This window comes from Hyla sarda, chromosome 4 (assembly GCF_029499605.1).
Source record: "Hyla sarda isolate aHylSar1 chromosome 4, aHylSar1.hap1, whole genome shotgun sequence".
In the NCBI taxonomy this organism is placed as follows: domain Eukaryota; kingdom Metazoa; phylum Chordata; class Amphibia; order Anura; family Hylidae; genus Hyla; species Hyla sarda.
The window spans coordinates 199325620-199340517 of NC_079192.1; the positions used below are offsets into that span (position 1 = coordinate 199325620).

The window sequence follows — 14898 nt, forward strand, 5'->3', positions numbered from 1 at the left end:
GGAGAAGCATGGAGGGGCGCTAAGTTTGAACAGAGGAGTATAAATTGCTCCTCTGTTCCATCCTACATCCTGCTGAGTCATGGATGTGTGTGCTGCCCCCCGCTCTTCTCATCTGGAGTGCTCGGCATCAGCTGTAACCGTGAGTAGCTGGCCCTTAGAAGGTTCACTTACTTTCTGTGCTGCTTTTTCTTATGTATGACATGGTTTTTTCTATAGCATCGGTTTCTTTGGGGTTAGCACCATATTGCCTTGCTCTATGCTGCTTTTTTCCCCCTATATTCTACTTTCTTAAGTAGTATATAGTTTTGATTCTTATGGGTATTCCCTTTCTCACTTAGAAACAAAAGACCTTTCTCCCAGAAGACAAGATTTTCTCCCTTCAGCTGAAAATAAAAAATCTGATATGGAGAAATTCTTGTCCTATAACAAAAGCCATGTCAGTCTTAGGGTCAATGACATCCTGTATACCAGCAGCACCGTGGGCTCAAAGCCATTCGAGACCCCTTCAATCTCTGATTTTGAAAGTACAGGACAGATCTCAACTGTCTTTAGAGAAGATACTTCAAATTCCACATCAGGTAAAAGCCTCATTAGCTTGGTGGCTGAAGAAAAAGAATCTCTCTATGGGAATTCATTGGATCCTCTCTCCTGCTGTTACAGTTACGACAGACGCGAGTCTTTGGGGTTGGGGTGCTCACGTCAAGCACTTTCATCTTCAGGGCTCATGGTCCCAGAAAACCCGATGTCTTTCCTCCAACTTTCGGAAATTGAAGGCAGTTTTTATGGCATTAAGAGCTTCAGAACATCTCTTAAAAACCATCACGTGAAGGTATATCCAGACATATAACCACAGTGTCCTTTCTCAACCACCAAGGGGGAACAAGACTTTCCCCTCTAAGAGATCTCTCCTCAAAGATTTTCATCTGGACACAGAAAAATGTTCTTTCCCTTACAGCTGTACATCTGAAGTGCATAGAAAATTGGGAAGCAGACTTCCTAAGCCGGAACCAAGTGGATCCAAGGGAATGGGAACTAAATTTACAAGTCTTTCAGTCACTGAAATAGATATCTTTGCCAACAAGAAAAATTGGAAAGTCCAGAACTTTTTCTCCATCAATCTGAGGAAGAAACCTTCATGCTTTTAGTTAATTTAAAACCACTGAGGGGTGGATGTGCAGCGGCCTATTTAACCTCTCTGTGTTTCCTGTTCCTATTAGAGCTACAGGGGATAATTTCATGGTGCTTTCATGATGGACTCATGAAAAACGAATTATCGGTAAATAATAATTCCAACTTTCTGCAACCTAAAATTTTGTTAGATTTTACAGCTGCTGCTTAGTATGCAATTAACCAGTGTTTCCAGTACTTTCACAGCTCAATGTCCACAGCTGTATTCTAAGGAATTAACCATAGTAGTTCCCTAAGCTTATAGGGGTATTCAAGGAATTTTTTTTCATTTGACTATTCTACAGGGGCTGTAAAGTTAGTGTAGTTCATAATATAGTGTCTGTACCTGTGTGTGACGGTTTTCTCACAATTTTTCTGTGATTTTCACTCCAATATTTATTTTTACCAGCATACAAAATGACTGTTGTCTCAGATTTTTCCCAGGTTGCAAAGCAGCCGAGACCTGACACACTAGTCAGCTGATGACAGGGAGCCTGTCTGCTTCCATGGGTGGAGGGATCGCTCGGTGGGAGAGAGATCAATCTGCAATAGCTGTAGGCACCCTGATTGAAAACCACACAGATTTGAATGGATGCAGCTCATTCATGTTTCAATGGGTGGGGTGGCTGATGTGTGGGAGGGAGGAATATGGAATTGTGGGATTTGTAGTAAAAAAAAAAAAAAGTCAAACAGGAAATACCAGTTCACAAAAAGCTAGCCACAGTGTTCTCACAACATAGTCATTTAGCCTCAAGACAAGCGCAGATCCTTCCTAAGCATGACCATTACTGTCTGCCAGTTACTTACTAAAATCACATTATGGTGGATAACCCCTTTAACGTCTAACATCAAAACTCATCTGCCATTTGCATTCTGCAATTTTAAACTGAATGCAGAGGTGGCCATGCATGCATTCATTCCTTATTTTTCTCTAAAAATGATGTTTTTCACATACACAGCAGCTATAAATTTACTCTGATTCCATTGTTGCTGGGTAAATAGCTAAACAGAATGAAAATACTAATGTTATCTGCACAGGTATTTTGCAGTTTTTTCTGACATTGCTGTATTAGACTTTGCTTTTTTGGCAGTCTTGTGTAGAGGAGCAGTTCAAGGCTATGAGCAGGTGTTAGTGTGCAGAGCAGCCAAGAAATAATGAGTCACTAATATCAATGTCCTGTCCTACTTGACGTTCCACTTCCTATCTATCTCCCTGGAAAGTTTAGTTCATTACAGAATTTTAGGATGCAATTGTGAGGTATGTAATGACGCTGCATCTGAGTGTGAGCACACTGCTTAACATACAGGGATGTCGTACAGTACATCTAAATATGTCAAGTATTCTAGACTTGTAACATTTTCTTATATAGTTGATAAAGTTTAAAAAGTCCATACTGATTTAGAGGTAGGCTAAAACAAACTCCTGTAATGTAAGCTGCCAGGTTTATCCCCATGTAATGGAAGCAACGTCAGAAAAAGTCCTTGAATTAGTTCTCCATATAAATGTGATTTACTATAGATAACTAGTGATACTGGTTTTTAATAACTGATTTCCAGCCTCCTTGTAACCATTTTTTCACTAGCACTTTAAGTGGTATAGTTTCCATACTTTAATAAATTGTACAGTAAAACCTTATCTTTCTATATCGAGGGCAAAATTATATATTTTTTTTTGTAAACATGGATGATGCCCTTGGCTATGTTTCCATACAGATCTTTATAAGGAACATTAATGGTTTACACTACTGCACCCCATTTAGGGGGAGATTTATCAAGGTATTTAGAGGATTTTTTTGGTTACATATTTGCACAAAAAGTCGCTCATGCGCGTAAGCAACTTTTTTGTGCGACTTTTGTGGGTAAGCAAAAAATACCAATCAGCCCCACCTAAGCAATTTTCAGTTTTCACTTTGCAGTGGTCGGGAATTTATCAAGTGTGAAAGTCGCATGTAAGCAAACAAAAAGTCGCAAACCCCCTTGAGACTTTTTGCGCAGCTCAGCTCCCAGACACCCGCTCATATGTACCACCCGCCTGCAAACTGTTGGGACTAGAACTCCCAGCATGTCCTCACTGTAAGGGCATGCTGGGAGTTGTAGTCCTGCAATAGCTAGCGGGTGGTAGATGTGGGCGGGTGGCCGGAGAGCTGAGCTTAACAAAAAGTTACACGAAAAGTCGCACTTGCGACTTTTCATGCGTCTTTTTGTAAAGCTCCGCTTCCCGGCCACCCGCCCGCATCTACCACCCACCCGCTAGCTATTGCAGGACTACAACTCCCAGCATGTCCTTAAAGTAAGGACATACTGGGAGTTGTAGTCCCAACAGCTTGCAGGCAGGTGGCCAGGGAGCAGAGTCGGCCGACAGGAATATGAAATTACAGTACTGTAATTTCAAATTTCCTGGGCAGACCTGTGATTGGTCTAGACCTCCTGGCCGATCACAGCTGCCAGAGGGAAATATGACGTTACAGTGCCGTAACTTCATTTTCCCCCTAGGAAGCCAGGGAGTGAAGCACAATGCCGCCCACATCCCTGGCTTCCTTGTCACCTGTCTGCGCCTCACTACTACAACTCCCAGCATGCCCTTACAGTAAGGACATGCTGGGAGTTGTAATGGTGCAGGGCGGGTGACAAGCTTGTCACCCACCCGCACATCTCCAGACTTCCTGTAAGGGCATGCTGGGAGTTGCAGTAGTGCGGCAGGTAGGTGGAAGATGTACGTGTGGGTAACAAGCTTGCAACCCGCCTTCACATCTCCCACCAGTGCAACACAACTAAAACTCCCAGCATGCCCTTACAGTAAGGACGTGCTGGGAGTTGTAGTCCTGCAGCGGGTGCCGACTACAATAAATGTACTAACCTTTTTTCCATGTTTTTTTTTATCTTCTCTTTTGGATCTGTGTATCCTTTGGACTACTACGATGACCACAGTTTTTAGTTTTTTTCAAATGTTAATAAAATGGTTAACAAGGGCTTGTGAGGGAGTGTTTTTATTTTTAAAGATTTTCTAAACGTGTTTTTTTTATAATTTTTTTTAATAATTTACAGGCTTAGTAATGGAAACTGTCTTAGGGTGCGTTCACACGCTAGTGGCTATCCCGCTGAGAGTTACGCTTCCATTGATTTAAATGGGTCAGAGGGCAGTCCGCAAATCTGACACTATTGTGGACTGTCTGTGGACCCATTTAAATCAATGGTAGCAAAATTCGCAGCTGGTTTCCCACAGCATGAAACCAGCTGCTAGTAATAGCATGTGAACGCATCCTCATAGACTGAATACATTACTAAGCCAGGGCTTATCGTTAGCCCTTAAAAAAGCTAGCACTAACCCCCAATTATTACCCCTGTATCAACCGCCACAGGGGGTGCAAGGAAGGGCCGGTACCAGGTGGTAACAGGCTGATGTTATTTAGGCTGGGGAGGGCCAGTAACAATGGTTCTCGCCCACCCTGGTAATGCCAGGCTGTTGCTGCTTGGTTGGTATCTGGCTCAGAATGGGGGAACCCTATGTGTTTGTTTGTTTTTTTTAATATTTAATTATTTATGAAAAACGTGTGGGGTTCCACATATTTTCATTCTCAGCCAGATACCAACCAAGCAGCAACAGCCTGACGTTACCAGGGTGGGCGAGGACCATTGTTACTGGCCCTCCCCAGCCTAAATAACACCAGCCTGTTACCGCCTAGACCCAGGAGCACCATTTTTGATGCTCCGAGCCTGTTGGCACCGGCTCTTCCCGACACCCCTGTGGTGGTGGGTACAGGGGTAATAATTGGGGGTTAGCACTAGCTGTTTCTGGGGCTAACGACTACCCCCGGCTTAGTAATGGATTCCATCTATAAGATGGCTTCCACTACTAAGCCTGTAAAGTAAAAAAAAAAAAAACATGAGTTTATAAAACTTTTTTTTAATAAACACTCCCCACAAGCCCTCAGTAACCATTTTATTAATACTGAACAAAAAAAAATGCTGGTCATTGTACTCCACCAAATCTGAAGTAGTCCTCAGGATACACAGATCTATTTAGGGTAAAAAAAAGTGGTTAAAAAAAAACCACACACACACATATACAGTGTGTATATGTGTGCGCATATATATATATATATATATATATATATATATATATATATATAGTGTGTGTGTATATATATATCGCACATTTTTTTCACAGCTGCGGCTTGAGGTGGGGTTACAAAGTGGTGTTCTGAAGTCAATTATTGGTTTTTGCTTATGTGTGCTAAAAAATATGGTATTCAAAAGTGATTTATTGTTTTTTGCTTAGGTGAGCCAGATTTATCAACCCTCTGTGACAGTATAATAAAAGAGTCATACATAAGCAAAACCAAAAGGAAAAAAATGGACAACAGAACTCGCTTACCAAAGCAACAATCATAAATGTCCCTCATAGTCATTGGCTAGAATGTGTATGCTTCAACCTAACACAAATATTCCTTTTATTAGTTTGAGTGCACCCATACTTTAAGTATAACATAAAAAAAATCTAATTTCACACCAAAATCTTTTTCTCCTCACAGAAAAAAGTGACATGCCCATAGATTAGCCCCTTTAAATGAGGCACATCTACAGCTTAGCCGTACATTTTCTCTGTACATTACAAATGTTTGTGCCAGGCTTTTGAGAGCAGGACCCATTTCTACAGTGATCTGGTCAATAAAGGGAGCTTTCTAATGGGGCATATGGGAGGGGTTGATATTTTCAGGCACAGCATTTTTAATGTGCATTTGTCACTTATATTTACAGTGAAATCAGCATTGGTTTATGAACATTTCCTTTGTGGAATGCGTTACATTTTTAGTGTCTCTTTATTGAATCCTGAATAAATGACCCTACTCCTGAATCTAGTGACTATAACTTGTCATATTTTTACACTCAAGTCATCCAGACCCCTTTTTGAATTATTTTAGTGACTTTGCCATAACACCTTAAGTTACAAGTTCCATAGGTTCAACACTTTTCCAGTAAAGAATCCACTTTCAAGTTGGTATAGAAACCTTTTCTCTAGGCATTGAGGATGCCCCATGTTCTATATACAGTCTTTGTTTAATCCCTCAAATGAGTCAATACTAACTGTATGTTTGTAGAAGTGAGGAGAACTTTAGCCTGCTGGATTTAATTGAAAAAGGACCTCATAGCTTCATACTAGGACCCAAGTGGGCCTCTGGCCACTCACAAAACCTACAGATCTGCACCTCATCATTGGGAATTGCAGTACCATTTGAGACAAATAATGTCCATGCCTCCTAGCCGCATTTAAAGACAAGCGGACCCAAACCTCTTGCCTCTGAGGCTTGCCATCAGAGAAACTGGAGAACTGTAAGTCAAGAAGTTTACACCTTGCATCAGAGAAAGAAACAGAACTATACCTTGGGTAATGTCTGCTCCAGCCAAAGCCAATGCCTTCTGAAGCTGTGTTTAAAGTTTTGTGCTTCCATCTTGGAAGGGTTTCCGGTGATTTTTAATATAGAATACTGTATACGCATACAGAGTAAACACCCCAGGAGACTGTTCCACCATCAACTAAGTGCAACTTTCCTAGCACTATATAATCTGCAATGCAACAGCCCAGCACAAAAGGCATTAACAAAACACTAGCCATGTTTGAGACTTGAGTTTGGTCACATTTCGTAGAAACTCAAAAAAAAGTTTAACATTCTTTAAGAAGGCTTGCTGGGTCACATTTATTAAAGAGAATAGCAGTGCACACAGATTGTCTAGCGACATGATGTGACCATCTCAAAGAGAAAAGGGTGGTGAGGTGTGAATCTGTAACAGTGCCACTTGTGACATAAATTTTGCCAACTACAATTTATTTACATAAAACATAAATTTAAAATCTACAACAAAAAGTGTAATTTTCTTTTAAGCAGTTTTCTGATTTTATGTAAATGTTCCCATAAGTAACTTATCACGTTCTTTAAATTCAAGCCAATCCTAATCCCTTGAGACTTTCTCCCTGATGTTTATATATAGCTGGTAAAATAGCTGTATTTCTCTGCATGTTATTTTTTATAGCCTGGAAACCTCTGTCAAAAGGCATTTAACTTTAATGAAAAAAATAAATAAATAAAGATTGTCATTTGTGCCAGCTATGAAACTAGTGTTTTCTGCATTTGGTGACCTTTTGTTATAGTCTTTTTAGTGCTTGGAAATTCTTGTTATGCTGAAATGATGCTAGCAAGTTAACATTTTTAATTTAAGTAAAGGGCTTTTCATCTCAAAGTAAAAGTGACATTTTCTTAATCTTTCGATCAGATTCTGTGAACACAGAATTATTCTGCACACAGTATCCTCTGAATGTATCTTATTGGCTTTCTCAACCTCTGTTACTGACCTTTATTCTCAAATTCTCCTTATTTCCTTATCCACAAAACAATGGTTCTCCTCAGATCAGTGTTTGCCTTTAGTTCCCATGGCAATGCACTTTCAGATTGTTATCTTTCTGCATACTAGCAAAAGTATCTATGTCATTCTCCTTCTTGTTCCACTTTATGTAATTATGATCTCATTTTGTTATACCCATACATCTGCTTCTCTAATGCTTGTAATGGTAGTTTAGACTTATTCTTAATTCAGAACTTTGTCATTAGATACAGTATGTATGATGATGTAAAAATCTCACACATTCACACAGACTGTAGTTAAAAACTATTTCAAACCACATCTAAAGTTTACAAAATGTACAATCAGTGGGGTTAGATATACTATCTAATTCTTAGACCATGCAAACTAAAGATCCTTTGGGTAATTATCGGTAGGACAGGCTGAAATTTGGTGCCTATGTTCACACCTATTGATTGGCCTCATTTGTGCTGTAATATAGTACAATGTCAACAGTGTGGAGCATAACCTGGTACCCGAATACTCAACTAGTACACACCAACTTAGGGTATATGGTGTAAAATACATTGCTATTGTGACAGTATACTTTTTGTGCCACTGCTTCCGGTCTATCCTCATTGTTTATGTCCTCCTTTGCATGATGATGTTTATCTATATTGTTAAGGCTACTTTTTAGGATCATGAATAGCAGGAGAAAATGTTTTGCTTGCACAAAGTTTTCTCACGCTACTCGCCGCTTAAAAATAATGGGTCCGTCGGGACCCCATCATAGTGAACGGGGTCCATCGGGACCCATCGGCTCGTTTTTCGGCCCAAAAAAATAGAGCCTGGCGGACCCGTTAGTGACGGGTCCCGATGGCAGTGTGATGGCAGCCTAACATGTCAACTGGCCGTCAGTTTTAATCGGTAGTGGTAATTTCACCATAGCTAATAGTAAATGATGCTCGTACTAGTTTGAGATATTGAAGGATTTTAGACATTGCTTTTGTTGTGGACATCAAAAAGTTATACAAAGGTCTTATTAAGATAAGTCAATAATGTTTTGAAGTTTCAAATAAGCTCTATGATTGTGCTATGTGTATGCTAGTAATGTCCTTAATGTGGCTTTATTAATCAGTATATTTTTATTAAAGGGAACCTGTTATCACTCTCATGCTACCTGAACCTCAAATCATCAGACGGTCCCCAGTGTATTCTCCCTGCCCCATCCGCCTTAAATGATAAATCTCTCCCTATTTTAAAATACTGAGTGACCCCTTAATCCAGACTGGTGGAACAGAGACTCTACCATGAACCCTTTAAATGGGCACTGGAATTATAAAAAAAATATATATTTTTAGGAAAAGAGTTACAATAAGACCACACAGCTTCATTTAGCCATGTTAGGTGCAAGTAAATCCAGTGGACATTTTAACCTCACTGCAGGAGATGAGCTCCATTTTAAGCCTGCGGAGACAGTCTCTTGCAGTGCGGCAGATATCACAACAATCCGGGGAGAGAAACATACTTCAGCTGGCTCTAACAATCGGCCGGGGTCTAAATACCCAGGCCCTGACCGGTTAAAACTTTGGCACATCTCTAGGATATGGGACACTTTAACATACTATATTTATGTTTTTTTTTTGTTTGTTTTTTTCAGGTTTTGCTCGGACCGTCACCTGTTCGTACATATTGCTAACATGGCTGTTATCAGTTCAATTCTTTATGGAACACTTTGCTGCTTGTGAACACTTTTGGGATCAATTCTCTGATATTATTATTACAAAAAAACAATAAATGCACATGAATAATTTTGATATTGCAAGAATAATTCGGCAATACTATTCGGAACATGCAATGAGTGAAGGACATTGAGAGCACAGTATCTCCACAGTGGCATTTAACATTTGATAAGGCTCAGAGACTCTTACCTTTGTGTTTAATTGTTTATTATGTGATATTCATTGACTTTTTCATTGCACTAAAGTCTGGCTTGATGACTTCTTGACAGGAGTAATGGAAGGCACTATATCAGAGTGTTAGGGCTTGTCCACACTACAGACATTCTGCTTAGAATTGCAAAGAGGAAATTCCGAGTGGATTCCACTTGCAGCAGCCACCTGCTCATTTCAGCTGCTGCTTAGTTCACACATAGCAGAATTTCCAATGAGAAATTTGATTCAGCCAAAAGAGTAATCATGTTCATTCTATAGGTAGAATCTGCCCACAAAAGCCCATCAGTCAATGGGAATTTTAATTTCAGGGGTTAATTTTGGCAGCAAATTCTGCACAAAATTAGCAACAATTTTTGGTGGCTTGGATCCACTTGGGAAATTCAGCGTGAAATTTCCTCAGTGGGAACATACACTTATGGACACACTTAAAATATGTTGCTGTTGCCTATAAAAAAAAAATCCTTAAATATTCAATGTCTGAACTGTCCAATTCTTCTTTGTATGTAAAGCTTTGTTTACAATGGTATTGTAGTTCTGTCATGTTCAACTGACTCTAGTCTGCTGCTGTGCTAACTGATAAAAAAATGGAAACCATAACCCAGTGTGAGAGCCTAGAGAAAGTGCTTTATTTTTTTTGTTCAAATTTATATTTGTATCTATTTTATATGAAAAAAATAAATAACCTAACCAAAATATTACTATAAAATTGTCAGCAAAATCTTTATTTCATATGGGTCAAAAAAACTGGGAAACCTATTTGAGAAAACAGCAACTGTGCATAATGTACGGATTGGGTTGTTCTCCGTAAAGAGGTGGTCTTCAGGAAAGGTTTCACAGTATTTATCTTCCTGTCCAAAATGTGGAATGATTGAGGTGCACCTTATGCATCAGGACAAAATTCCATCAGAACTAGACCCACATAGGAGGATATCTGAAGATTTGGAATTTAACTGAAAGAAAAATTGTCCCAAATATTTTGAGCAAACCACATATCAGTAACCATACTGTTACGGAGACCAAATCTTGTATATGAAGACCAATATTATCAGTAATACCAGTCTACAAGTAAGATTAAACCCTTAAGGACTCAGTGTTTTTCCGTTTTGGCTTCTTCATTTTTTCCTCATCACCTTCTAAAAATCATAACGCTTTCAATTTTGCACATAAAATTCCATATGATGGCTTATTTTTTGCGCCACAAAGTGTACTTTTAAGTGACAATCGTTTTACCAAAAAATCCATAGCGAAATGGAAAAAGGGAAAATTCATTGTGCGACAAAATTGAAGAAAACATTTTTTTTAAAACTTTTTTTTATAACTTGTAGGGGCTTCCATTTCTACGCAGTGCATTTTGCGGGGGAAAAAAGACACCTTATCTTTATTCTGTAGGTCCATACAATTAAAATGATACCCTAATTATACAGGTTTGATTTTGTCGTACTTCTGAAAAAAATCATAACTACATGCAGGAAAATTCATACGTAAAAAATTCTCATCTTCTGACCCCTATAACTTTTTTATTTTTTTCCCGTGTACGGGCCGGTATGAGGGCTCATTTTTTGCGCCATGATCTGAAGTTTTTATCGGTACATTTTTGTAATGATCGGACTTTTTGATCGCTTTTTATTCATAATTTTTCATTATATAAAAAGTGACCAGAAATACGCTATTTTGGACTTTGGAATTTTTTTGCGCGTACGCCATTGACCGTGCGGTTTAATTAACAAAATATTTATAGTTCGGACATTTCCGCATACCACATATGTTTTTATTTTTATTTTAACAGTTTTTTTTTTTTTATGGGAAAAGAGGGGTGATTCAAACTTTTATTAGGGAAGGGGTTAAATGACCTTTTTGTTAACTTTTTTTTTTTCACTTTTTTTTTTGCAGTGTTATAGCTCCCATAGGGGGCTATAACACTGCACACACTGATCTTTTACACTGATCACTGCAAAGCCATAGCTTTGCAGGGATCAGTGTTATAGGTGGTCGATTGCTCAAGCCTGAATCTCAGGCTTGGAGCAATCAATCACCGATCGGCCGCGACGGAGACAGGTGATGGAACCTCCGCTTGCGTGCTAGCCGACTGAGCTGCCGGGAAGCTTTCATTTTACTTTTACTTTCATTTTAGATTCGGCGATCACCTTTGATCACCGCGTCTAAAGAGTTAATAGCGGGCGGCACAACGATAGGTGCCGCACGCTATTAGCCCAGGGTCCCGGCTATCAATAGCCACCGGGACCGACACGGTATGACGCGGGGTCACGGCGTGACCCCACGTTATATACCGGGTGCAGGGCCTTACAGGTAAGCCCTGCGTCCTTAAGAGGTTAATATTACCATAATACTGAAACTGATCAAATCCTATATACTGAGACAAATATCATCAATAATACCAGAATACAAGGAGAAATGTTATCACCATACTTATTACCATCCTACTTTTACTGACCAAATCCTGTATACTGAAACCAATATAATCAATATTACCATGCAAGGAAGAAAATCCCCCCCCCCCCCATACAGTTACCATGAAGTGATAAGGTAATGTCTTTTATAATTGGAGTGGTTCACTTTCCTTTTTTCTCCATCCAGCCCAGACTGTCCTGATGATCTCTTCCAGCCACAACTTGTCTCCACAGAACCTGCCAGGAAAACATGTTAGGCTCTGCACTTTTCCAGCACCTAAAGTGCCCCAAACACTATACCCCCTATGATGTCCCACACAGTAGAGTGGGTAAATAAGTGGGTTGGGGAAGAGTAGGTAAGTCCCTCCTCCATTAAGTAGTTAAGCCACTCTAGTAGGTAGACTGGTCCCTTTCCATAGTCTCCCACATTACGCAGGTGCCCTGAGTAGGTAGGTCACCCGGTAGATAGTTGCCCCCTGTAGATAGGTCACCCTACTTATAGTTTGTCACTAAAAGTAGTAGATAGTTGCCCCCTGTAGGCAGTGTCAGCCCCCCAGTAGGTAGTACTAGCCCCCCCCCCTGTATGTCGTAGCAGCCCCCCTTCAGATATGAGCAACCTTCCCCCTTTAGTCAGTAGCAGCCCTCTTTGCCAAAAAAAAAACAACATATTTGCAAGGCTCCTGTGCAGTTCATAGCATAGCCTCTTCTTTTTAGTCTGTTTAGCCTCTTGTGTTTGCCAGCATAATGCAGGTCAGAGTGATTGACAGAGCAAAGAGCAGTCAGAGTGATTGACAGGACAAAAAGCACTGGCTCTTCATTCTGTCCAACTTTACAGCTGAGCGCCGTATTAAACTATAAGCACATCCTGAAGAGAATGGCCAGTTTAGGCATGCTCACGGCTGTCTACAGTGAAGTCTATGTGGGTTTTGGAGACAGCCTGACTTCAAAAAAAGATTACCAGATGTATTCATTACAGCTTTTTTTTTTTTTAACTGGAAAGCAGTGTATATACTAATCACACATAGGGATTGCCTGAAGCCTTCATAGATAATATGAGAGATTGGGTAGAGCAGATTACCAGAGCAGATTGGGTAGAGCAGAGGGTTTGGATCATCTGATTAGTGCTTGGGTGGTGGATGTGCTTTTAACCCACTTTTTAAATGAGATAATAATTAAAAGTTATGTTTTATGTTGGAGGGATCCATGAAGGAATAGTGCCTTTTGGGCACCCTGTTGTTTGTTGCTATAGTGTACCCTCCCATCCATCTGGGGCAATCAATTGGTTGGTTATATTCTGAATTGGTGTTGGTTGCACCTTAGCCCCCAAAATTTCCCCCGTGTCATTTTTTGAAAAGGGAGGATTGGGTAATTTTCACAAGTTATGGAAGGTTTCCTATCACAGTGCCAAAACCTAGAGCATTTACAAATTGAGGCATCACAAGTTTTCTCTAAAGAAAATTTTCCAATTCATCAAATTGATAGAAACTCTTCTTTTAAGCCATTATCACTCATGTTTAGAGCCCACACTAGATCTTGGTGGGAAGTAGCAATCCTTGATGCTTACATCCAAAAACGTATAGTATACCGTGGTCTGAGAATTCCTATTAATCCACACTCCCATATGGAGGATGTAGACTTTGTACGTGGCCGGTAGGAAGTACTAACAGCTCTCTACGTATGATGATCTACCTGTTGGATTATGAGAAAAAGTATTATAACAAAGTTACTGAACAGTTGGAGAGAGAGATCTTAGAAATAAAAACATTTGCTTCCTCCCCGGACTATGTTAGATTAGAATCAAATCTACAAAAAAACATTGATAGTTACAAAAAAGAACTAAAAGAAGGTAAATATAGAAAATTTGCAAGGAATAGTACAGACTTTGAAGCAGGACATATCTCTAATATCAACAAAGCCTCAAATCGACCCGTCAAGAGAAATCCCCAACCGGGCCTATCCGATAGTGACACCTCTGAAACGGATAGCTCGGTAAGTGGGGATAGTGGTTACCAATGATCGGGCACCAAACGCAAGAGTGCCCCTAAGAGATTCTCTAGACCACATAAATCGTCTGTTCCTAAATCAGGTACAGGCCAAGAAAGACCATGTGTAGCCCCAATAACACATTCAAATATGGTCCCAACAATTTCAGGCCCCAAAACATCTATAGCCGTGAACCCACTCAGTGGAAGCCAAGCTGCTTCACCTTTCTCTACATCATACTCTTTATCACCGGGTGGTGTTACAAATCGTATGCCCATCACCAGCAATCAGGATCCAGCAATGATGGGCCATATCAATCAAGGCCCACCGAGGGGTCCTCCACAAATGATCACCCAAGGTTTCACACCAGCTTCCCCTCTGGGTGGTTAACCGACCACAATGAGTTTTTTAGGACTGAGAAGGCAAATGTAAGTTTGCCTAATGAATCAAAATAATGTGAACTAAGTCAGTTCCAACATAGTGTCTTAGATAAGGGTCTTTCTTTTACTCCCACTCCACATTTTGACCTGTTCACATGGGTAAAAGATATTAACTTGTTTGCAAGGAAACTAGCCCTGCACAAGTACCTTGTCAACATGTCAAGAAATGAACAAGCTAGTGGATACCAAGAATCGGTGATATTAGAAACACTAGTGGACCTTCTAGAAGAGAATGAAAACGGGCCTCATGACCCGGCAGCTCCTTTCTCGTCCTTGAAACCAAGAAGTAAAAAAAACTCCTCCTCCATTCTCTCAATACAGTTGCATTGACAGTTTTGTGCAATTAGTTACTCAAAAACTATCCTCAATCCACTCTAAAAAAAAATTCTAAACCATTTAATCTAAAAGGAAATGAGTGGAAAGCCCTTAAAGATCTTCAGGCCAATAAAAACATTGAGATAAAGCCCTCTGATAAGGGCGGCAACGTGGTCGTCCTGGATAAGGATGACTATATTGCCATGGTCAATCACTTACTTGAGGATGGGGAGACATACGAGAGACTCCCGGGTAACCCTACTAGAGAATATCTACAAGAAATGGGCGAGCTCC

At 40.0% G+C, this 14898-nt stretch overlaps 1 protein-coding gene across 1 annotated transcript in view; it reads left to right on the forward strand.

Annotated features, from left to right (window-relative positions):
• Positions 1 to 10161, forward strand: part of LOC130367431 (store-operated calcium entry regulator STIMATE-like) — an 80572-nt gene extending 70411 nt beyond the window's left edge. The window contains exon 8 of the mRNA XM_056569850.1: positions 9164 to 10161. Within this exon, the coding sequence (XP_056425825.1) occupies positions 9164 to 9202 (39 nt within the window). The 3' untranslated portion in view covers positions 9203 to 10161. The remainder of the gene's footprint in view (positions 1 to 9163) is intronic.
• The last annotated feature ends 4737 nt before the right edge of the window (positions 10162 to 14898 follow it).